The sequence below is a fragment of the Ursus americanus genome, chromosome 23 (assembly GCF_024610735.1).
Source record: "Ursus americanus isolate L20-20 chromosome 23, mUrsAme1.1.p, whole genome shotgun sequence".
NCBI lineage: Eukaryota > Metazoa > Chordata > Mammalia > Carnivora > Ursidae > Ursus > Ursus americanus.
Window position 1 is genome coordinate 18236778 of NC_142149.1, and position 24548 is coordinate 18261325.

The window sequence follows — 24548 nt, forward strand, 5'->3', positions numbered from 1 at the left end:
TGCTTGTCCTTTAGGTCTCAGATTTTTTCACTTCCTCCAGGAAGCTTTTCCTAACAGTACCTGGCAGTCACATATATGAAAACCTATAATCACAATGCCATATAAAAAGTGGAGCGGCAGTTACATGTGACTCGTTGTGAGGGTCAGACTTGAAAGTTCTCTGAAAAAACACAACTAAGAGGGAGCAGTGTATTTATTCCTATTATGATGATTGTACTACTATACACCCAACATTAGGAAGTTGATGTCTTTTGCAGGGCAAGGAAATGGTTTTGAATTGTGTTCAGGTTAAGTAGCACCAAGGCTGGCCCTTTGTCTTCCTCTGGACTAGAGAAAGGTCAGCCTATTGTTACTCATGTATGAGGCTCCAGAATTTCTGTGGGGGGGAGGGCAGGTAGGTGGATTAGGGATGGAAATTGGTGATAATAGGGCTTGAAAATGCATCTTGGATGTTAAAACTTTTGTATATCAGATGGACACTAATGGGGGAGGGCCAAAACTCCTGACTCAAGGCCACCTTTGTCACCGCCCTTTGCCTAGCTTCCTAGAGAGGGCAAGATGGGAGATGGGGAAGCCTTGAGTTCCAAAGGTGATGGGAGATCACAGAAGAACCACCATTTATTAAAGACCTACTACATGCCATTCATTTGCACACCTTATCTCACTTAACCTAACTACTCTAGAAGGTATTATTTAATACAGTAGAGCAGTAAACAGCAGGGTCCTTGGAAACAGACCCAGTCCTTTCTGGTTGTATGACCCGGGTCAAGTTTAGCCTAAGACTTTAGTTTCTTCATCTGTACAATGAAGGTGTTGATTCGTACCCCCAAAAGATTGTTGGGTGTTCAGTAAGTAATAATACAGAAGAAATAAACATGCAGAATCAGGTTTAGTAATTTGCTCAAGGTCATAGAACTTGGTAAGTGGCAGACCTGGGATTCTGATCCCAGTTTAGCTAACCCTATGGGCAATGTTCTTTCCACTACCACTTTGTAACTGGGTATAATCATTTTGAGCAAGTTTCCTTAAGTCCTCTGGGCCTCAGATTCCTCATATGTAAAATACAGATTTCATTCATTAAACTCTTGTGTCAAGGTGTGCACATAATGGAGACTGCAGTTCCCTCCTCCTTCCCCTTTTCATTCCACGTAGGTCATTTATCTTTAACTTCTGAAATGGGCTCTGCAAGCACTTTACCAAGCGGGTGCAGTTGCACTAACATACTTACTCAGATTCCCCTTTTATTTCCTCTTCTTTCCTTTTCCACCTAGGCTCCCGCCCCACCCAGCGCCAGGCCACGCCCTGGCGTGTGACGTCAGCACGCCTCGTGCGTCGCGTCGCGGCGCTCACTGGGGGCCCGGCTTTCGCCCGCTGCTGCCGCCGCCGCCGCCGGCCGCGGCTGCTCTCCCAAGATGGCGGCTCCTCCGGGCGAGTACTTCAGCGTTGGGAGCCAGGTGTCGTGCCGGACGTGCCAGGAGCAGCGGCTGCAGGGCGAGGTGGTAGCCTTCGACTACCAATCCAAAATGCTGGCTTTAAGTATCCTTCGCTGCGCGGAGCCCGAGGCCGGGCCGGCGTGTATGTGCGGTGGTGGGGGGGTGGGGGACGACGGCGGCGGCTGGGGCCCTCTCCGGGCCTAGGGGCGACCGGCTACCGCGGCGCCTGGAGCGCATGCGCACGGGCCTGAGCTCCCCTCCCCCTCTTCGCGTGTCCCTCGGTCCGCTTTGGGGACCCTGTCTCCCACCCCTGTGGGAGCTGGGCCCCGAGCGAGGGTCAGTGGGTGGAGGGGGGCTTGACACGCGGATGCCTTTTCGGGGAAACGCTAGGAGAGGGGACACAGTGATCTGGAGAGAGGGTGGTCGTGGGAGGGGGCTGGTGGATTGGAGCCCGGATGGAAGGGGGGCGGGTAGAATCATGTGGGGAGGGGGTGTGCAGAGTAAGGAACTGCTAGTAGCGCAGGGGTTTGGAGTTTAAGAGGGGGTGTCTTCTGGTGGGATTCGGTCCAAGGAAGGGCGGTGGGGTGGTGACCAAATGGGCCTTGCTTGCTTTGGGGTAGTGTAACTGCAGGACAGAGTTTGTATCTGAAATTGGGATAGGGGCTTGTTTTGCTGGTGAGTGTGTTTGCCTGGTGCTATTGGGGCGGGGAGTACTGAATTAGCTTTCTCAGTCATTTGAAAATTGCTGTTTTGAGAATGTTTGTTTTGGAAACTTGGTCCAGACAGAAGACCACGTTTTTTAGGGGCTCGTGTAGGGTTGTGTGGGTTACAGGTGAGAGAGTAAGTTATCTTCTGCTCAGCCCAGCACATGGAGTCCTGACTTTTCCATAGTAGTTGCCTCCCCTTTTGGAAGTGGCGGTGTTAGACAGAATGGAAAAGAAGGCCTGCTTCTTTAGGGTGGAAGTGATTTCTGAATTACTCCAGGAAACTCAATCTTGGAAACAAAATACTTCTGATTGTAATAAATATGCCACCCCTTCCCTTTTCTGAGCCACAGGTGGGTTTATTTGGATTTTTTTTTTTTTTTTGGAGGAGTAATCCTTTATGGCATCTTTAAAAGGAAGTTTCCTCCTGAGTGCTGCTGCATTTGAGTGGCAAGTATTTTAATTTATTTAACCACTAGTTGTAGATTTCTAGCTTAGGGAGATGTCCTCTGAAACTACAGCAAGAAACGTTGCCTTTTTTTGGTAAAATATAAAAACTCAGATCTGGACCAAATAGACCTTTTACATTAGTGGTTTAGTTGGAGGGGTTTTGGCATGAGGAATTACTTTACTTTTAATTGGCATATAATATGGTTTTGATAAATAGTTGGAGGACGGGTGAGTGAATGAATGAATGAATATATAAATAAATGGATTATCTAGCTGGGTTCACCTTGAGTGAGCCTCCTTTCCAGTGCTGTAGTTTTCTGCTCTGCAGAATGGGAAATCTGAAATCTAAAAAAGTGAAAAGAGCAGTGTATAGATGAAAGGAGTATTATACCAAGAACAGAAAGTACTGCTTCTCCTGTGTGGTTCCTTAGGTCCAAGACAGACTATATATACAGTGTTAACATGCATTATGCCTCTGTATAGCCAGTAGAGAGGTGACAGAAACCTTTTCTGAGGCTTCCAATTTTGGATGGTATTTGGCTTTGAAAAGCTTCAGGTCTTTTGGTTCTGGGGTTTTGAGCGGGAGGAAGGTGACAGGCAGAGAGTTCCTGAGGAGAGATGTGATTCTTGTGAGGCTCCCCCGTCTTGCTTGTGGCACACCTGTTACACCAGCCTTGTGTGAATTGTGTTTTCCATGCCCCTTTTGGGATGTGTCAGTGCTCTGTTTGCCCCTATTTTCCTTAACTTTATTTTCTCACCAGAATGTCCCTCTTCCAGTGGAAAGCCCAACCATGCAGACATCTTGCTCATAAACTTACAGTATGTTTCAGAAGTGGAAATAATTAATGACCGAACAGAAACCCCTCCTCCCCTAGCTTCACTCAATGTTAGTAAGGTAAGGACTTGAGGGCACTTCTGGCTCTACAAAATGGTGGGGAAAATTGAGACTCATAGACTCTTGGTGATACATACATTGTCCATTGTTTTTCATTTTTTCATTGACTTAACAATTGTTTGTTCTGATACCTTTTTGAAAAACCTGTCAGTTTAGGTTTTCTCTTTATTCCTGAATATCTTCAGAAGACTTAAGAAACCTTTTAATGCCCAAATAGGGAAATAAAGTTGTGAGCTTGCTTTTGTCCTTTGTGAAAGAGGGCTTTTTTTTTTTTTTTTTTTTAAACCTGTAGTCCGTGCATGAATTTCTGGTATTGGTGGGGTTGGGTCGGGGTGTTGCCTGTGAACCTCTTGAAATTGTGTGTGTGTGTGCGCACACATGAATATATGTGGTTTTGGTGAACATATGGAGTATTTTGCAGATCTCTGATTCATGACCTACAAAAATTTGAAAACTACTGCCTTAGAGCTTCATTTTTTCTTTATGTTTGCATTTTGAGGTCTGACAGAATTAGAGGTTTAGGATATTTTAATCTTGGATGTACATGTTGATAATCTCGGAACCCCCAAATCACTTTGACACTTTAGTTCTATCAGTGAAAGTTCATGTATAATAATAATATTAATAATACCACCCCGTGCCCTGTAGTCTTTGCTGTCCTGTACTTGGAACACTCTTTCTTCCAGATGTCTGGAGCTGCATCCTTCAGGACTTAGTTAATGGCAAGTCTTCCAAGAAGTCTTCTCTGATCACCCAGGCTAAAGTAATTTGTCCCCATTATTCTCTCTTACAATACCTTATCCTTTAGAGTTAAGGTGACATAGCATTTATAGTCCGACTTGGGACATTTTTGAGAGTAAAGCAGAGTGCTTTTGTTTTACACTGGGACAAGTATAGAGCAGTGTGGCCTGGGCAAATTGGAACTTAAGGTTACCCTATTCGTAGCTTTTTTTTTTTTTTTAAAGATTTTATTTATTTATTCGACAGAGAGATAGAGACAGCCAGCGAGAGAGGGAACACAAGCAGGGGGAGTGGGAGAGGAAGAAGCAGGCTCACAGCAGAAGAGCCCGATGTGGGGCTCGATCCCATCACGCTGGGATCACGCCCTGAGCTGAAGGCAGACGCTCAACCGCTGTGCCACCCAGACGCCCCTATTCGTAGCCTTTTTATAAGTATAATTGTGTATCCTTTATTTACTTTTCTATCTCACCAGAGTTTGTTCCGTGAGTATGGGAACCATACCTGTTTTGTTCATGGCTGAGTATACAGAGCCTTGCACAGAATAAGTGCTTCATATTTTTTGAATGAATAATAGACCTTTGATTAAGTCTCTTGAATTAGTGTGGTGGAAGTTTTTCCCTCTGGAGGAGTCTCGTAATAACGTATATTCTCTTACCTCTCTTGCGAATGTGGTATGTTGGCTACAATTCAGCAAAGCAGGGAAACACTCAGACAGCTGAAACAATAGAGGGGAGCTGAGGCTGGCAGAATATAGTTGCCTCCGATCTGGAGCTCCCTTCTTTCCAGATAGCAGGGAAATGTCACTTGTTTTTTAGTGATGGCTGAAGACCGATTCGGAGGGGTCTTGGGTTTCATATTAAAGGCTGTTGCGTATAGAATGTCCCATTCTTAGAAATCTGTAGACTTTTCAAACCTGGGCTTAGGTACCTCCTACTAGAATGCAGGAGATCTTTGAGTAGTTGTCTTTTTTTTTTTTTTTTTTGGCTGAAGAGATTTTTAAAGATTCAAGTGAAATAGTTTATTCCTGTTGAAGAGAAAATAGTTACTTTTAGTGTTTATAAGGTATGAGAAGTTTGTTACTAAATAACTGGATCTTTAATGAGTAGTAGAGGAAAGATTATCTGAAAGAGGGTGATTTTTCTCACATGTGAAGGACTAAGTTTCTGTTCTTGGGACCAATATGTGCCATCATTTAGCTGAGAAGGCTTGGAGTATTACGGGTGGGATTGTTAAGTGGGAGCTGTTAACAGGTAATTTTCCTGTGTTTGACCTCAAATAGAAATAGTTCTTAGTTATTGAGTTTGCAGCTTACCTTTGTCTTTAGGGTTTAGCTGGTCAGCTTTAGTTTATTAGTATTGTTGTAAACTAGTTGTTTATTCTTTCAAGAAAGTAGCAGAAATCAATACGTTAGGGAAGACCGGAAATTTTTACTTTTCTTATTTTGTGGCCTGCTTGCCAAGTCTTGAAAAAGGTTTGCTGGGAAGAGGAGTCAGAAACTCAAAACTAAAATTAGGTTGGAGGGCTATCTTTGGACTTCATTTATTCACTCTTTCATTTGTACGTGTGTTTAGGAGTAAGCTGTATTGGCTTTCCCATTGTTTGAGGATGCTTTGTGAGTCCTCCCTGGATTCGGTTAGACTTAGAAGAGCCTGCTGACTGTTAGTGAAAACTTAAATCTGGGCGGCTGTTCACATATTGCTTGAATGAGCGGGAAAGTTCACGCCATTGAAGAGCATGGACTTGGGGTCTGTTTTAAGATGGAGGATTATTTCAGCATGTTAGAGGGGAACGAAAATGCTCGGAGGTCCCTGGAAGAAAACTGCTGCTGCTCACAGTTTTGGGGGGCATCACCTGTGTGCTCCACTTCCAGTAGGAAGATACCATCACGTGTTGGCTCATGTTGCTGATATAGTAAGTGCTTTGTTTAATTCATCCTGTTGATATAAATTGGATATTTGTTTACTCTGACGCAGCAGGAAATGGAAGAGAAGGACTTACTTAATTCCAGCCCAATTAGAGAAGGTACGAACTAGCAGTTCTTAGAGATGAGCCTCTTTGCTTTCCGTTGACAGTTCCCTGCAGGCTAAGAAGTCCTGTGTCTGTCCACAGCTGTGGGATGTGAGAGGCAGCTTGGAAGAGGACAGTGGGGTTGGTGAAGGTAGAAGTTATGAGTATCATGTGGTTGTCTCCACAGTACCATTGTATCCTGTTTAAGTGTTCTGAATTTCCTGACTCTAAGACAGAAGCATTTCAATAAAAGTACAAAAGCGCATCAAAACCAGTCATAAGTGAGGTTCAGGTTACTCACCCTGTGGCTTATTAGTTTATTCTGTCATGAGGAGGGTTTAAATATTGCTTTAGGACGAGAAGAACCCTAGGGTCCACGTGGCAGAATGAAGTATGGTGTTTCTTAACAAGTTCCTTTGAACTGACTCTGCATCTGGTTCTCTGGGGATAGGGATTACCTGTGGGTTAGTAGTGTTCTCAGGAGATGATTTGGGACATGTCAACATTAACAAGGTTTTCTCTTGTGTAGCATTATAAAACATTTCCTGAATTCTATTTTGTGCAAGGTGTTGTGGTAAGCTCTGCTGGGGACCACATTTTGCATTTGTCTTGTGCTTTACAGTTTACAAAGAGCTTTGACACCTCTCATTCCATTCTCGAAATCACACCAGGTGATCTTTAGAGTGTATTCTTTTCCTTTTTATTTAACAGATGAGAAGACAGTCTTATTAGTTTAAGTGACTTGTTCTAGGTTATATGGCTGGTAGTGTGGGAACTAATGTTTTTATGTGCCACTCTGAACTAACAATTGGTAGACATCTCATTTAATTCTAACCACAGTTCTTACGGTGTGGCTACCATCAGTATCTCATAGAAGAGTAAACTGAGGCTCAGAGAGAATGAGTCACTAGCTCAAGATCGTGCAACTACTAAGTAATTAGAGCTGGGATTTGAACTCAGGTCTGATATTTTGACTGCAAAGTCTCATGTTAATAATGTTTCTACATAGAGAAATCTCTGTATTGTGTGGTCAGGAGCATTGTGGTCTGGTAGAAAAAGCAGGAACCAAGTGGGTAAGTCTTTAAAGTCACTTGTTTGCCTCTTAAACTTACTAAGCATCAGTTTCCTCACTGTAAAAACGGGATAATGTTAGTACCTATCTCATAGAGTTGCTATGGGGATTAGGTCAGTTGAGTAGAATTGGCAGATGTTAGTTCTGTTCTTCTGTATTAGCTATGTGTAGCCAACTGATGTTCCTTGAATAGGCATAGGGACAAGACGGGGGGAAGGGGACATTATGACTGAGGGAAGGCAGCCAAGAACATGAATGCTATTACTATGTCAGTCTTTCCTGGCTTTGGATTGACATTCGTTCAGTTATCCATACTTGCCAACCCAAGATCGGGGAAGATCAGAATTGTATTGAATATCATTGATATGTAATAGAGTTAAATGTTTTAAAGAGATCTCTTCTTGCTGACCACAATTCACTTGAACTTCGAGAGCAGTGTTATTAGGTGGTGTAGTTAAGTGAACACTTGGCTGAGTACTGGAGTTTAGAGTGAGCAGTCACAGAACCTAAGAGGCTCTGCTTTCAACCTCTGAGACCCTTAGGGAAGAACTCATGGACACAGCCAAGGCAAGTGTATGTATTTGTTTAGATAAATGCATCAGTGCAGTGAATGAGATGTAAGTCGTTTTCTCACTTGGCTGAGTCGGAGAAGACTTTCTCAAGAAGGTATTTGTGTGTTGGGTGGGGGGAGGCAGGAAAAGTGACAAAGCACAGAAAATTGAAATCCACAGATACGGCATCCACCTCCCTTACCAAACCACTGACTAATTTGTCGGCCTGTGTTTACCCATTTAGATCTTACTAACAAGCAGTGAGTTATCAAATGCAACCAGGAAGAAGAGATTCAAAAGGCTTATCATTAGCCGCTGGTAATGAAGAAGGAGTTAGCTGCCTTTGGGTAAAAAGGGTATTTGGAGATGGGGTGGAGTGGTGGGGGGGCGGTTCTGGTAAGGCTGAGAAAACAGAAGGGTCACAGGGTTCACTTTAAAAAAAGTGTTCACATTTAGGTATGATGTCACATTGAGGGAAGAGCTGACTTTTTGTTTTGAGTTCTCCCAATTTCAAAGCTAACGTTTAGCATAACCATAGACTTTCCAGTGATTTGAGGGTTAATTCTCAAGTACGAGTAAACTCCTGCAGCGGTTAATAGCTGCTGCATTGTGGCATTTGTTCATGGATCTGTCTTGTTAGGTGGGCCATTGACCATATCGTGCCCCTAATGTGTTGAGGTATGGAGTTATCACCAAGTAGAATCAGATGGCCTGGCCACACTATGTTTAGGTTATGTGTATATTGGTAGGAGTTCATATTATGTGTAAATATGAGAAGGGAAGCAACTACTTTTCTAGAGAAAGCAAGACGTTTTTGTCAGATAAAATTTTTCTAGCTTCTAGAAGCTGTATATAACCTATTGGCTCACTTGATTATATTGTCAAGGCTCCAGTACCAGGTTAGAGTCCACCAGTGTTTTGCACCTGGCTGTGAGCAGACACAGCTGTTTCCTTACTAAAGTGTCATGAAGGTATAGGTTGGGGGTGAAAAGGAAGAGCCCATTACTGCCGTGTGACGGGACATGTTAAGTAGCGTGTGGTATCAGATGAAGTTAGCAAGGTTGAATGATTGCCATTTTATTTATTTTTTTAAAAAAGATTTATTTATTTTAGAGGGAGAACACATTGAGGGGGGAGCAGAAGAAGAGGGAGAGAGAATCTCAAGCAGATTCCCACTGAGTGGGGAACCTGACAGAAGGCTCAATCCCAGGACCCTGAGATCATGACTGGAGCCGAAATCAAGAGTCGGTCACTTAACCGACTGAGCCATTCAGGTGCCCCGGTTGACTACCATTTTAAAAATCACTAGCCTTTTGGGGGTGCCTGGGTGGCTCAGTTGGTTAAGTATCTCACTCTTGATCTCGGCTTAGGTCTTTTTTTTTTTTTCTAAGATTTTTTTTTATTTATTAGATGGAGAGAGTGTGAGAGAGAGCACAAGCAGGGGGAGTGGGAGAGGGAGAAGCGGACTCCCCGCAGAGGAGTCTGATGTGGGGCCCGATCCCAGGACTCTGGGATCATGACCCAAGCCGAAGGCAGACGCTTAACTGACTGAGCCACCCAAGCGCCCGTTGGCTTAGGTCTTGATCTCAGTGTTGTGAGTTCAAACCCCACATTGGGCTCCACACTCAGTGGAGAGCGTACTTAAAAAATCACTAGGCTTTTGAAGGATGTCGCGTTCAGTAGCATTCAAACTTTAGGGTCAAACTGACAGAGCCATAGTGGGGGATGCAGTGCTCCCGGCTAGGGCTCATGACGCAGTTCAGGCTATAGTGAGTGCCTGGCAGCCCGCTGATCCTGTGACAACTTCATTAGGTTAAGGGTTTGGTTCCGAAGGGGGCTTTCTTGACATCACGGGGTGTGGAGACAGTTGCTGTCCACCTGAAAAGACATTGCTGTGCCCGAGTTGCTGGTGGAGGTGCGCCGTCTGTGTGTTACTGAAGCCACATCTGTACTCTGACGTGGTGATGACTTAAAGTGAGGACTTTACTGGTGGGTCAGTGGTGGTATTGCTTCCGCTGTTAAAGGGCATTCTAACTGTTTAGTCTTCCTGCTACTCAACAGGCTTACGGGGAAAAGGGTGATGCAGTCAAGTTCTAGCATTGGAATTTTGAGACTAGCTTACGTAAATACCAGAAACTACCCCGGAGAGTCCAGCAAATTGTACCTGAAGTAGAAAATGAAAGGGTCTACACACTATGTCAAAAGCTAACAGTGTGTGTGGTAGAATGTGGGGAGTTTGAAGAACTGGGTTCTTTTAATAGCTGGGCTGGCAATTGTGTGACCGTGTGTTAGTCACTTACTGAAGCTGGGGACTGTCCTGTGAAATTCTAATAGTCGAGGTTTCTTTTTCGTCTTATCCTTTCCTCTCACTCCCCCTCCCTTCCAGGTGCTGGGAATGTTAAGATGATTAAGACTGCCTTTGCCCTCAAGAATCTCATGTTCGTTGGCGGTGGTGAGGGAGAGCGGCGTCTAACTAGTGCTGACAGCATGGTGGCATCAGTGTGAATGGAGGTGTGAGCAAGGTGCTATGGGAGCATAGACCAGGGGCCAGCAAACTTTCTCTGTGAAGGACCAGATAGTAAATATTTTAGGTTTGTAGGATATCCATTCTCTGTCACAACTGTTCAACTTTGCCTTTGTAGCAAAAGCAGCCGTAGATGATATATAAACAAATGGGTGTGGTCTTTCCAGTATAGCCTAACTAAAACAGGTGCTTGGCTGAATTCGGCCCACAGGCTGTCGTTTACCAACCCTTGGCATGCAGTAGTAGACATTTTAAGGAAGGCTTCTCTGTTGTGATAGTGGAGTAGGGTCTTGAAGAATAAGTAATTAGATAAAAGGAAGGAAGTTAAATGGAATCAAGCTAATTTGGAAGGTGCTCAATTTGTCCATCTGCAATTCAGAAGCTTTTGCTCTTTTGTCAGTAAGCTAACCTGGAGGTTATTCGTTCTCGGAGGGAGGGAATGGACTAGTTACGTGCCGATATTGGTGTTAGGTGCTGTACATGCTTACTGAATCCCAACAGTAACCCTTCAGGATGGGCCCCAGACGAATGAACTGAGGCTCTGGAGAGGTTGTGCGTCATGCTTGGATTCATGCTGCTAGTGTGTGGTAGTCAAGAGTTTGAGCCAGAATGTCTCTTTGAGGCAGTAAGGCGATGTGTGGCTCTTCTATTTTACTTTGTTTTCTCTCTTTTCAGAGCCCAGGAAACAACAGGGCATGGCTCGTTCACTATCACTGAATAAAATTAATTTTTTTTTTTTTTAAGAGAGAGAGAGAACAGTGCACAGGCTGCTTAGCAGGGGAGGGAGGGTGGGAGGGTGGGGTAGGAGGAAGGGGGGATGAGGGTGGGAGGGGCAGAAGGAGGGAGAGAGAATCTCAAGCAGGCTCCATGCCCATCGCAGAGCCTGAAGCAGGCCCAGTCTCTCCGCCCTGAAATCCTGACCTGAGCCAAAATCAAGAGTGGGATGCTTACTCAACTGAGCCACTGAGGCGCCCCCAAATCAACTCTTTATATTCCGTAGGTAGTGCCCCCGTTTGGGCACATAAAGTTAGACATTTCCAACTTACTATTTTAGTTCTATTTTGGAAGATGTTCTGTTTAGGGCTTGTAACTTCTCTCGCAGCTCTTATAGAAACCAGAAAGGAGAGAGCACTGCGCTCATTGGCTAAAGGAAGGTTGGATTGTATGAATTTTTCTGAAGTGACCCCCAAGCCACTTCTGTGCTAACAATAATGATGTAATAATGTTAACAACTATTATTTGTACAGTGCTTTACAGCCCGCCTAGTGTTTTCACCTGGGTTATCTCCCTTAATCCTCATGGCCGTGTGTGAGCTGGCTCATTTGAGCGGACATGCTCAGTTAGTTGAGGTCCGAGTGCAGCTCTGTCTCAGCCAGTTTTCTCTCTGGAAGGGCCATGTGGAGGTTCCGCAGCAGTACTGGTTTCAGGGTCTGTGGAGTAGGAAATTACTCATTTAGTGTCCTGGAAGTTTAGTTTTCTCTTGTCCTTATGAATTGTGTTTGGTGACATAATTACAAATAGCTAACAAACCACTGACTTAAAGCTAGCTTTTGTTTCAAATCAGGTGAGAGAAAAACCTTTGCTTTTGTGGACTGGCTATGACTTGAGGCTGGTCTGTATTGTACAGTAGCAATATGTTGTATTAACAAGTATTGTGTTGCTATGGCCCCCTGGATTTGCAGGGTGTTTTTCATCTTGGCTCAAAGCACTCAGTATATCTTTTTTCTTTTTTTAGGATTGATTTATTTTAGAGAGGGAGCACAAGCCGGGGGAGGGGCAGAGAGAGAATCCTCAAGTCCATTCCTCGCTGAGTGCAGAGCTCTATCCTACAACTCATGAGATCACAACCTGAGACCAAACCAAGAGTTGGAGGTTCAAATGACTGAGCCACCCAGGCTCCCCAGCACTCAACATATCTTAACATTCAAGTGCAGGGGACTTGCTTGACTTAGTTTCCCTAGTCTTGGCCCAGTCAGAAAATGATGGATCCGCGGGGCTCCTGGCTGGCTCAGTCAATAGAGCATGGGACTCTTGATTTCGGGGTTGTGAGCTTGAGCCCCACATTGGGTATAGAGATTACTTAAATAGATAAGTATTTTTTAAAAAATAGGAAGAAAATGATGGGTCCAGGGAATACTTACCATTATTGGCCTGAAATGCTTTCTAACACAAGATTTGTTTTCTGAAAAGCATTCCTGTGATTTACCTTTAACAAAAGAAATAAGGATGTCCTTGAGGTTCAGGGTGAGACTGGGGCCCTTTTCAGAGAAGAGAGGTTCTTCACTAGAAGGCAGACAGCTGTGTTCTGCACTGGGGGCATTGGTGGAAATGCCAGAATGCTCTGACAAAAAGAGAAGATGGCAGCTGAGTTTTAAAATATTTTTCCTTTCTGGAAAAAAAATTTCTTTTCCTTTCTGAAAATATTTTCTTTTGCTTTGCATTCAGATTTATATTTTCAACAATAATTTAGACTTCTCTTAGGTGGAGCTATTTGTAGTACAGGGTTAAGAATGTAAGTTCTGGAGTCAGACTAGCTTCAAATCCAGACTTCCACTTGTGGCTTGGTAAACTTGGGCAAGTTCTTAACAGCTGTGACTTAGTTTCTCCATCTATGAAGTAGGAGGAATTTTAGTCCCTGTTCCACAGGCTTGTATGGATTTTTTTTTTTTTAAAGATTTTATTTATTTGAGAGAGAGAGAGTGAGCACAAGTGGGGCAGAGGGAAGGGCAGAGGGAGAGGGAGCAGCAGACTCCCCATTGGGAGCCCGACATGGAGCTCAACCCCAGGACCCTGAGATCATGACCTGAGCCGAAGGCAGACGCTTAACCAACTGAGCCACCCAGGTGCCCCTGTTGCACAGATTGAACGCTTTAATACATGTAAAGTGTGTAGCTTGGTGCCTAGGATGGAGTAGGCTCTCACTCAACACGTTGGCTCTTAGAATTTTAGTATTCACTACCAGGCCTCTTAGGCTCTACGGTTCCTGTTTGATTCAATGTTTTGATTCATTATTATGTATTCTAAGACACAACGACAAGTGGGGTACTCTATTTTTGGAGTTCCCAACTATCCAGAGTTGTAAAGAGCACTATTTTATTGAAACTGTCAGACAGGAGCTTTCAGCTGCGGAACAGGGAGACTTGGGGATACTGATTTGATAGCTGGAAGAAATATTTCTGAGAGCCCGCTTGTGGCAAGCTAGGAAGGAGAGCCTTCCGAGAGCGCACCCCGGGATGGAAACAGCAGAAACAAGCGCGGGCCCTCGGGATGCCGGTGGTTCTTGGGCGCTGGGTCCGTCATCCCTCGGCCTCCAGCAGGCCTCGCAGACAGTGCCAGCAGGTCCTGGGCGGCAGCTGCGGTGCTTCCTCAGCTCTCTGTGGGGGCAGCTGGTTGGACAGCCCGCGTGCACACCGAAGACAGACTCAGAGCGGCTCGCTGGAGTCAGTAGGTCACATCCAGTGTGTTCCTCTTTGGACTCTGCTTCCCTTGTTGTCTCAGCTGTCACAGCCTGTTAAGTACTTGTGGTAGGAATCCCTCTGGATTCCCCACAGCACCTGTGCCTCCCTGGTCTGGGTGTGTGGGACTGAGATGGCCCAGCTGGTGACTCAGTAACAAGATGAAGTGCATACTGCTTGGATTTTGTCGTCGTGGCTCCTTCCTGTTCTCCATGCTGCTGAGTGTAGGAGGAACGGTGTGTGCATTAATTCACTCACTCAAGGGTGACCCCACAGCAGGCATGACTAGATGCCTTTTAATATTGATGTGCTTTGGTATCAAGTTCTGTACCCTTCTCCGTTGCCCACATCAAGTTGCTATATATAAAATGGCCACGGGAGGAAGCATTGGTTAGTAGACAGGGAATAGCTGTTTTCACTGGGTTTTATACAAAATAAAAGGAGAGGCAGGTAAACCACAGGTTGTCTCGTGCAGTCATTTCAGTTAAGCCACATGCACATTAGTAACAAATATTTGTAGGTTTGTGCTTCTCAGTTTGCCTGAACTCAGTGTGCTTGTAAAATGCTGCCTTTACTATTCTTTGAGATTCTAACCAGTTAGTGCTTCAGTTTTGATGGGAAGACAGGCCAGCAGCTAGCATGTTTGCATTGAAAATAGATGCAGTATGGTGGTAGTCATTGAATTTAAAACATTGCAGTCCTGGTAGTCCTCCCAAGCTTAAAAGGCACACCCTACACTTCTGCTGAGGGCAGCTTTTATTGGTTCCCTGTAGTGGTTTGACAATAACTGTAAACTTATTATCTTGGAATAACTGGACCATTTATATGTATGCATGAGTTTACAAAAGCGTGATGTGGGGGAATTTTAATCTGTGTAACTGCTAACTTGAGGGTAGAGTGATAGTCATTTGCTTTACAAAAGGAGGCTTATCTACGTTTTTCATGAGTTTTCAGGAACATGCCCCAAAAGAGAAGGTAATCTTTCCCCTAATTTTGAGAGAAGACTTCTAGAATCCTTTTGTGAGAGTAACCTTCCTTGTGCCTTTCTGATAGGCTCCTCTGTGGGAGAAATTTACCCTTTTGTACAAGTTCCTGGTGAAAGCAGATCTGTGTAGCTGAATATCAGATTTAAACATTTTTCAGATTGCCATGAAAATACAACTCATAAACTGAGAGCTGGAGGTTTCAAGGTTTGCACTGCGTCCAGATCCCCGAAAGCACAATTGCAGGTACAGGTAGAGTAATTGAGGATATCGGGGCAAATTGAAATACAATCAGTTTACTCTGTCTGATTTCTGTTGACTTTTCTAAGGCCCTTTTGTTTGTTTGGTTTTTTGGTAAAGATTTTATTTATATATGTATTTGAGAGAGAGAGAGAGGGCAGTGAAGGGCAGGGAGGGGGACAAGCAGACTTCGCACTGAGCGCGGAGCCTGGCACAGGGCTCGATCTCATGACCCTGAGATCACAACCTGAGCCAAAACCAAGAATTGAAACCAAGAGTCAGAAGCTTAACCAACTGAGCCACCCAGGTGCCCCTTTAAGGCACTTTATCATTTAGCATTTGGGACCTGTTTGCACTATGAGTTGAAATGGAGAATCATCTAGTCTATTCTTTGCTTTCAGAGCCTTTAGAGGAGATTGTACAACTGATATTTTGGGGGGGCTAGAAGTGGATTTTGAAATCCTTGTTCTCTAACTGTTGTGTTACTGTTACTTAGGCTGTCCAAAGGAATCAGTTCTGGCTGAGATCTATATGCATTTTATTCTGCCTCTGGCAAATACTGAAAAGTGACTCCTCTCCCAGCCTTTTTTCCTCTTCTTCCAGCTTAAATTGGTCAGTTCCGTTCTTAAACATTCTGCATAGGTGCCTGGTTTCCTTGAGCCAATTCCTCTCTTATTGTGTGATTTTACATTTTTAATCTTTTTTTTTTTTAAAGATTTTATTTATTTATTTGACAGAGACAGAGACAGCCAGCGAGAGAGGGAACACAAGCAGGGGGAGTGGGAGAGGAAGAAGCAGGCTCATAGCGGAGGAGCCTGATGTGGGGCTCGATCCCATAACGCCGGGATCACGCCCTGAGCCGAAGGCAGACGCTTAACCGCTGTGCCAGCCAGGCGCCCCTACATTTTTAATCTTCTGTCTAGGTGACGAGGATATTTTACTGTGGGTATCCCATGTTATCTAGTCAACACAAGCTTTGTAGACTCAGCTTTGTCTTACCCAACACCGGGAGATGTTTTTGGTTTTCAGGAATAAACACTTTTTTAAAGATTTTTCTTTCTTTCTTTGAGAGAGACACACAGAGCGAGCGATAGAGAACATGGGGGGGAGGGGCAGAGGGAGAGGGAGAAGCAGGCTCCCCGCTGAGCAGAGAGCCCAACACGGGGCTCAATCCCTGGACCCTGGAATCATGACCTGAGCCGAAGGCAGCCTCTTAACCGACTGAGCCACTCAGGTGCCCCTCTGGGATAAACATTTTTAAAAAGACCTCCAAGTGAGACCTTCATGCCTGTTCATGGAGTAAGGTAAACATCTGCCTGGTCACTTGGGTGCCGCAGGAGCCCTGCAAGAATGTGCTTAATCCAGGGGAGCTCTGTTGCCCCCTGGTTTTTCCTCCTTTCCTCGGAGACTTCAGATTTTCTATAGGGTTGTTTGGAAAGTGACACTGAAGGAAACTCCTTGTTATCAGGGTTTTCTCGGTGACTAAGTTTTGCTTTTTGCTGCTTAAAATACACCACCAGCGGTTCTCTTTCCATAGAAACTGAGTGCTTTCTTGCTGCAGTTGGGATTGCTGAGGCTCAGGGGAATACTGTCAGCCCTGTGCGTTTATTTCTCTGTGGAGTTCTAGCCTGGTGGGGCCAGAATGGCAGGACCAGGCTTGAAAGATTTTTTTATTTAGTGCTGCTGTATTTGTCTTTCTCCATGTACTGGGGACCATGTGAAAAAGGAGCTAGGGCTTCAAATCACTGCGAAGTTCTGGCCTTTCTTTCCTCTTTCCCCTAGGGACCCTGAAAGGACAGTGTGCATGACCTCTCTCTTCTGTGTTCACACCCCTCGCCCCTCAGATGATCTTTGAAACTCAGAGGCACGACTCCCCATAACCCAACTGAAGGTCTCCTTTTCTCTTCTTCATAGTCAAACCCACACCTTAATAAAGTGCTTCATTTTGCTAAGAGACGCTTTGCCCTAAACTATATTTGGTCTATGGTTTGAAGGGTCACTGTTAAAGTGGAATAGAAATGTTTAAGAATTCCCAATATCTAGGTACTTTGGGGATGTGTGTGAGGTATGATCTCCCGATTTTAAGGAGCTGGTGTTTGGGGACAAATTATGCGTTCTCGTGTGTGTCTGTGCGTATGTGTTCAGTGTACCAGCTGCAGCATCAGTATACGAAGCTGTTCGTGGTCGTGGGCCTGAAAAGTCTCCAAATCATTTGTTTGGTTTTCAGGTGCGTTTTCTGCCTTTCATTTTAACCATCTTGTCCAGCATATTTGTTTTGCTTTACACTTAAACAAATTTGTACTTCTGGAGTCTCCAGCAGCCAGTACTGTAGGGCGGGGACTAAGTGTATTAGAGGGGCGGTAGGGGTTGACAGGGCAACCCACCCCTGTTGGGGGGATTTACTAGGTTTTAGTAGACTATAGTAGTCTCCCCTTACTTGCAGGGCGTGCGGTCCAAGACCCTGGAGGATGCCTGAAACCATGAATAGTACTGAGCTCTATATATACTAGTTTTTTTTTCTGTGCATACGTAACTATGACAAACTTTAACTTGTAATTACTCACAGTAAAGATTAACAGCAATAACTATTAATAACAGAAAAATTATAACAATATGCTGTAATAACAGTTACGTGAATATGATCTCTCTCTCTCTTTCTCAAAATACCTCATTGTATTGTTCTTACTCACCCTTCCTGTGCTGATGTGACGTGATACGATGCCTACGTGAGGAGATGAAATGAGGTGAACGATGCAGGCACTGATGTAGCCTTAGGTTACATGGACCTGACCTGATGATCTGTCAGGGGGAGGAGCATCTGTTTCCAGGCCAGGGTTGACCTGGATAAGGGGGGGGGGGCACTACTGTACTATATTTTATTAGAATTTCTTTTGATCAGTTCGCGAATGTTCCGCTAGAAGGCAGGTGAGGAACAAACGTAGGGTAGAATGCAGACCATTGCATTTCTAAAGAGCAGGGTCGCAGTAGCTCAGGTTGAAGGTGGACGTTATCCACGGGTTGGGTTTACTTGAGTTTTGGCTTCCCGTGTGAGCACAGATAGTGGTACCAGAAAGATAGTCTTCGGAATTCAAGTTCTGGTCTCTGAGGGTGTCGTAGACAATTTCTAAACCTGAGACTAGCAGTGACTGATAAAAATTCTTAATTTTCTCCTTTCATAGATGTGTGCGTTATCTTTTTTTTTGACCATCACTTCCCAGTCCTACTGTGTAACCTCGCCCTGCTTTATTTCCTAACGAGCTCCTTAGCACTGTCTGAAGTTATTTTATGTTTTTGTTTGTCATCTCTGTCCAGTCCCTGCTGCAGTGCCATATCTCTGGCTCAGCACAGTGCATGCGTAGTACCTGGTGGGCACTCAGTAAGTACTGGATGGAAGGAGTGTTTGCCACCGTAGCAGTAACTACTCGGGCATCCCGGGTGTGTGTGTGTTTCACTTTTGGACTCTGAGAAAACTGAATCTACCAAACCAGTCTTTTCTAGCCTCCTTTCCTCAACAGGTCCTGACTGTTGGGAAGAATGAAGGTGAATGCTTTTCTGAGTCTCTTTCTTCTCCCCCACCCTAGCTTGCCAGCAAAGCACGGACAGAGAAGGAGGAGAAGCTGAGCCAGGCCTATGCAATCAGCGCTGGTGTTTCCCTAGAGGGCCAGCAGCTCTTCCAGACCATACACAAGACGTGAGTCGGGGGGAGCATAGGGGTCTCTTGTCCCGGGGGCGATGCTGCCTGGTTGTGCTGTGTTTTTGCCAGCTTTCGGGTAGTTGTGTTCCTGAAAGTCAGCAGAGTTGCTGGTTAGTGTGTCGGCAGCACCTCGGTGTCCAGGGATGTGGGTGTCTGTTGCCTTTCCCGTACAGGAGAATGGTGTAATCGTGGACAAGTTGTCTTCTCTGGCCTTCCGTTTCTTCATGTGTAAAACTTGGTTTGGGATTAGATTATCCTAAAGATCCCTTTCGGAACTCGTGTTCAATAATTTAGAGCTCGTGGTTTCTTTCTCTTTCATTATTTTGATCTTGTACCTTTCTCCAGAAGCTGATGCGGTTTTATTAGGGGAAAGTTACGTGTGTCTCTGTCTCTTTCTAATTAATTGTACACTGAGATGTATATAGGGAGTTAGGGAGAGCAGAAGGCCACCTTATTACCACCTCCTAAAAGACATTTTGTCACAGCAGAAGTCATTTGACTCTCCACTAGCTTCCCTCGCTGCTGAAAAACGGACACATTTGACACCGCCCCTCCCCCTGCTGTTACCCTATTTAACCACCTGGGTCTGGCGCACAGATGGCACCTGGCATCAGAGCTGTCTGAGGCCGTGGTGTGAGGATCTGAACACTCACAGGTGTGTGGGGGAGCTCTGAGGAATATCAGCTGCCCTGCGTTTCCCCAAGTGTGAGCTAGAATGGGTTTTCCCAGTCTGGCAAGTGCCCAGCTGTCTGATCATTGAGAGGGGCCAGTGTGAGGAGCAGTTTCCATTTCGGGAGGTGGGAGGCAGAGTGCAGATCACAGTAAGATGGGGAGTTTCTTTTCCTGTCTTTCTAAAGGTGCTGTTTCCCCCTAGGTCAGAGGTTGGCAGCCTCCAGCCAGATCAGCTCATTTGTTATGTGTCCTCTGTGGCTGCTTCTGTAGTAGTTACAGCAGCAGAGTTCAGTAGTTGTGACAGAAATTGTGTGGCCCTCACAGCCTCAAATACTTGCTGTCTGACTCTGTAGAAAAAGTTTGCCAACCCCTGCCCTAGGCTGTTACTTAAGTTGAATCTAGTGGCCTGAGCCTAGCTGTTTATTTCAATTCAATTTGGATTGAAGTTCGGAGGCTGCCACCAAGTTTTCTAGGGTTTTCCAGGCCCCTAATGCTGCCGAGTAACTCTTCTGGGCTCTCCTTAGAATGAATGTGCATCGTGTCATTGCTTTTGCTAGCCAGTGGTGCCCAGGAAATGTTTCTTGGCTACTGCACCCTATGGGCTGCTGGCATCTAGTTATTGGCTGAGCTGTGAGCTGAGAAGTGGGGGTCAGTTTTCTGGAGTTATTTATTCATCATACAGGAGGTGTGGGATGCCTGCAAGAGGCAACTTTCACCTGCTCTCTTCTCCTTCCAGCATTAAAGACTGTAAATGGCAAGAAAAAAACATCGTAGTCATGGAAGAAGTTGTTATTACACCCCCATATCAAGTGGAAAACTGTAAAGGCAAAGAGGGGAGTGCACTGAGCCATGTACGCAAAATAGTAAGTAAAGGAGCCGTGAACCTTTAGAGAGAGGATGATTCCTTGGCCTTCACCCCTCCAGCCTCAGGGCAGACCTTGCGCTGCTGCAATCCCTGCCTGCTCCGACCTGCCAGCCTGAGAGCAGTCCTGCCTAGCCCCCCGCCCCCTGCGCTGCGGTGCTCTGCAGCTGTGGCTTGGCCACTTCTGCGGGGACGGAACCCACTGGGCAGTGTGCAGTAAAGTGGGTGGTCAGCCCCATGTCCTTGGCAGTGTGGCTTTTTGGAATTAGCCAAACCATCCCATGGTACTGCGCCTGAACAGTTCCTCTCATCCCAGGCTGGGTTCTTCTCAGGAGGGGCTGGTTGGTGTAAATCAGTCGCCTTTGGCGTCTCTGACCCTGCGTATGTCATGTGACCGTCTCGATTGAGTTGAGGCATTTGTAAAAACACTCTGAGCATTGAGAGACCAACACTGTGGATGTAAAAAATCTAATACTGTTAATTCCCCATCAGCTTTTCATTCTGCACTTTCGTGAAGAGGGGAGAGGGAGTTTGGGTCAAAATAATCTCCTTTCATGCTGTGTTTTAGCTTAACGGTTCACTTTCTGTTAGACAGTCTTAGCTGAAGCTGCAGCACGGGCGTTCAAACAAGAGGCCCCTGCCTACCTTGGGCCAGGAAGGCCCGCAGATCGCGAGGGCGGAGGTGCCTGAATAGTCCCTGAGCTGCACAGCCAGGATGGGCCGTGGAGGCCTGGAGTGAACTGTTTGGGAGGCCTTGGTGCCCATCTCCTGTTCTGACCTAGGCTGAACTGGTCTCTTTCAGGTTGAAAAACATTTTAGAGACGTGGAAAGCCAAAAGATACTGCAGCGTTCACAAGCCCAGCAACCACAGAAGGAGGCTGCCCTGTCATCCTGAGTCCACACACACGGAGGACTCTTCCAGCATCCAGCCAACGAGGCGATGGTGGTGGCTTCGGCGGAGGCAGGCCGGGGGAGGGAAGGGATCCTATATTTCCTGTTGGCTCTTGTTAACAAAGGGTCAGCATTTCCAAATCTTAGACTTGAACAAACAAAACACCCAACAAAAAAGAGCAAGAGAATAATTTAAAAGTTGAATCATTACTTGACTAACAGGCTTTGGTCCACCATGTCCTTTTCACAGCCCCCTTCTGGAACAGTCACCTTGTTAATTTTATTTTTGAAAATTACTTTCCTGCTCTGCCCTTTCACCTCTGACTTTCCTAGTCTGTCCCTGCCATTCTGTTTTTATAAGTGGCTACACTTGCCTTCTGAGTGATCGAAAGAAACTTTTACATCTTCTCTTCCAAAATAAAAGTAACAAGCTGACTGTGATACTTAAGTTGAGACTAGAGCAGCAGAGAGAGGTCTCACTTTAAATTTGTCTTTTTTTTCTTTCTTTTTTTTTTTCTTTTTTTGCACAGGGCATGGCTTGAATTAGTTTTATTTTTCTTAACTTTAAATATATATATGAAAATATATATTAAAATGTTCTCTAAATATTTTCTGCTTCTTGCAGGTCTCTTTTTACTAGATCATGGCCGCTCTTCCCACCTCATCCCTTCGAAAATAAAAACGTATTACCCTCCCCACCACCTATAGCCAGGCAACTAACTTGACTTGGTTCACAGCAAGAATCTTCTGCAGCACTTTCTAGAGCCAGTGTTTGCAGGTGGGATTCGGCTGTGAGGGTTCCTGATGGCTTTTTAGTCTTTTACCGTGTGTGTGTACCAGTCTCACATTGGGCCAGAACCTCAGGATTCTCCCTCTGCCTTTTGTCTTACTTCATGGTACTAGAAGAACTTCCTCACCACACTCCCGTCTCCTAGATGGGAGAGTCCGCTGCCCTGTCTCCTGTGCCCTCTGCAGGAAGGACTCTTTTGCATGGCACGTCTCAGCTCCTCCTCGAAGGATGATTTTCTTCCATAAGAAACCTGGAGCCCACCTCTCCCGGTCTCTCGAAGTCTGTATCCAGAGCCACTAGCCCAGGAGAAAGCTTGGGTGACCTGTAGTTTCTCTTCTCCCACCAACCTCCTGCTTTTATGCCCTTCCCCACCCCCCTTAAATTTTACAAGCTTATGATAGTTTGTATGTGCTCAGCCAATGGGCAGAAAACCTGGAGAGAACTTCTGGACTTTAGCCCACCAGTTTGTCTGGTTTGACTAACCTGCTGAGCGCGAAAACTGGCTCGCGGTGCCCTTGTGCCTTCAGGGCAGTCCCGTGGGGCAGAGCGCGCCACCAGCTGAATATCAGGCACCTAGTGGGAAGTGGGTGATGCTCATGTGACTGGCTAGAGCTTTGGGGGTGGGGTGGGGGTTAACTACTATCTTTTTGGCCATGATCTCTTTCCCCTTCCTTTTTTTTTTTAATTAAATAAATGGATCAAAATTAAATAATTCAAGCCCTGCCTTCAAAATGAAATTTTTTTTTTTTTTAGTATTGTTTTAGCAAAAACAATAAAACCCAAATTTTTTTAACCATCACTCATGTCTCAGGTTTGTACATGCTTTAGAGACCCCGGGGGGGGGGGTAAGGGGGGGAGTGTCTGGGTAATCTTTCCCTTTAGATTCTGTGCTTCTGTACTCTTTACCCTCTCTCCTTCCACCCCCTGGAGCTCACCCAGAGATACAGTGCAAAGTGTATAATTTAAGAAGGGTTTCCAGGGTTGGGAGGTGTGTGTGAGTGGGGTAGGAGCACAGAGGGGTGGGCATGTACATGAGGCTGTTTATTATGGGCTGTTTGGAAGAAAAGAGAAGACTGAGAAGTGTACTTTCATCTGCCATTGGCCAGAGCTAGATTTAAAGTACCAGGCCTTTGATCTAGTCTGCACGGAAGTGTAAGCTTCTGGAAAAGATGAAAGAGAGAGACAGAAGAGAGACCTTAAGCTCTAGAAACCCTAAGAGATGCCGTTAAAGGAGTGAATGTGGTCAATGGAAAAGCGAAGCCTGGGAGGAAGCTCTGTGTCATGCACCCACACCATCGCTGCCTCCTCGTTCGTCTTTAGGTCTGTGAATGGAAGACCGTGGGTACCAACTACTTCTGGTAGGGAGTACTTTTGACTCTAGTTTTAGTTTATGAAATGATGTGGGGGAACTTGAAACCCTTCAAGAGGTGGAGTTAGGACGGTGTGAAAGGCAGTGAGGTAAAGAAAGAGCAAGGGCTTTGGAGGCATAAATAGTTGGGCTTAAATCCCTACACCTCCCTTTCCTCATGTTGAGATTGTGGGTAAGTCATTTCACCAGTCTGAGTGGTCAGCATGGAGCTCATCCCCGTCCCCTAGAGTTGGTGTGGAAGGCTAAGGATCTTGAAAATGCTTGATGCCTAGAAGGTGCTCTGTAAGTGTGAGCTTGGTCCCGGGATGGTTGAGTCGGGAGGAGATTGGATCAGGTGATCGTCAGAGGCTCCGGTTTTGTTTCAGAAGTCTGTCTTTAGATGGCGTTTTCAATGAGGCTGATGACGTAATGCAGTTGGGCAAGGGTCGGGGGTGTCTCAGTCCTGCCTTCTGTCTCACAGATTTCACCTCTACCTCTACCCTGCAGTCTTGGGAGTTCCTTTGATGATAACATGAAACCCACCCCTTTTACAGAAGGAGAGTGGGTTCCACAGGGCTCAGTGACTTGTCCCGAGAACCACTGCTACCCGTGATGGCAGAGCTGGAGCAAAACCCCAGGCTTCTATCCCCCTGTGGGCCCCTAATGCCGCTCCATGACTTTGCAAACTGATGGCATGTACACTCCTTACTTGTTGCCCGGTGTAGGATGGGACACAGACGGGGGAGAGTGGCAGAAATGGCGCGCTAGATGGGAAGAACACCGAACCGTCGAAGAGTGTGGTGCAGAGGGCTCGCGTCCCTGATGACATGTGTGCAGGTAGCTCTGCAGTGTCTCCCTCGCCCAGGACACACAGACCTCTCCACCCCAGCACCCGATGACCTCCGTCCCCACTGCCGCGTGCCTTTGGGTTTACTGCTGTGGTGAAGATGCAGTCAGTAGGGTAAAGGAGCATTCCCACAAGGAGCCGCTACCGAGTTTGTGCCGTGAAGAGGCCGAGCAGCTTTGAAAATTGCCCGGGCACTGTGGTATTAGGTCAGGGGCTCCAGCCTGGAGCCAGTGATTCAGGGTAAAGGCTCCTTGACGTTTTTGAAGTTAAGAATATGTGTGTTGCAATCTGTTCTTCCACAAGACCTACGAGTTAGCAAAGGAAGATACAGAGAGCTTTCAGTCCTACCCAGGGCTAGAACCTCCTGTCTCGTTGACGTGGGGGACGTG

The 24548-nt window shown here is 45.7% G+C and overlaps 1 protein-coding gene across 1 annotated transcript; it reads left to right on the forward strand.

Moving 5' to 3' along the window:
* Window positions 1-1324: 1324 nt before the first annotated feature.
* LSM12 (LSM12 homolog) lies at window positions 1325-22763 on the forward strand. Its single transcript, XM_045814557.2, has 5 exons — window positions 1325-1536; window positions 3349-3482; window positions 18637-18746; window positions 20158-20284; window positions 21086-22763. Exons 1-5 carry the CDS (start codon window positions 1413-1415, stop codon window positions 21176-21178), a joined length of 588 nt encoding a protein of 195 aa, XP_045670513.1. The 5' UTR covers window positions 1325-1412; the 3' UTR covers window positions 21179-22763.
* The last annotated feature ends 1785 nt before the right edge of the window (window positions 22764-24548 follow it).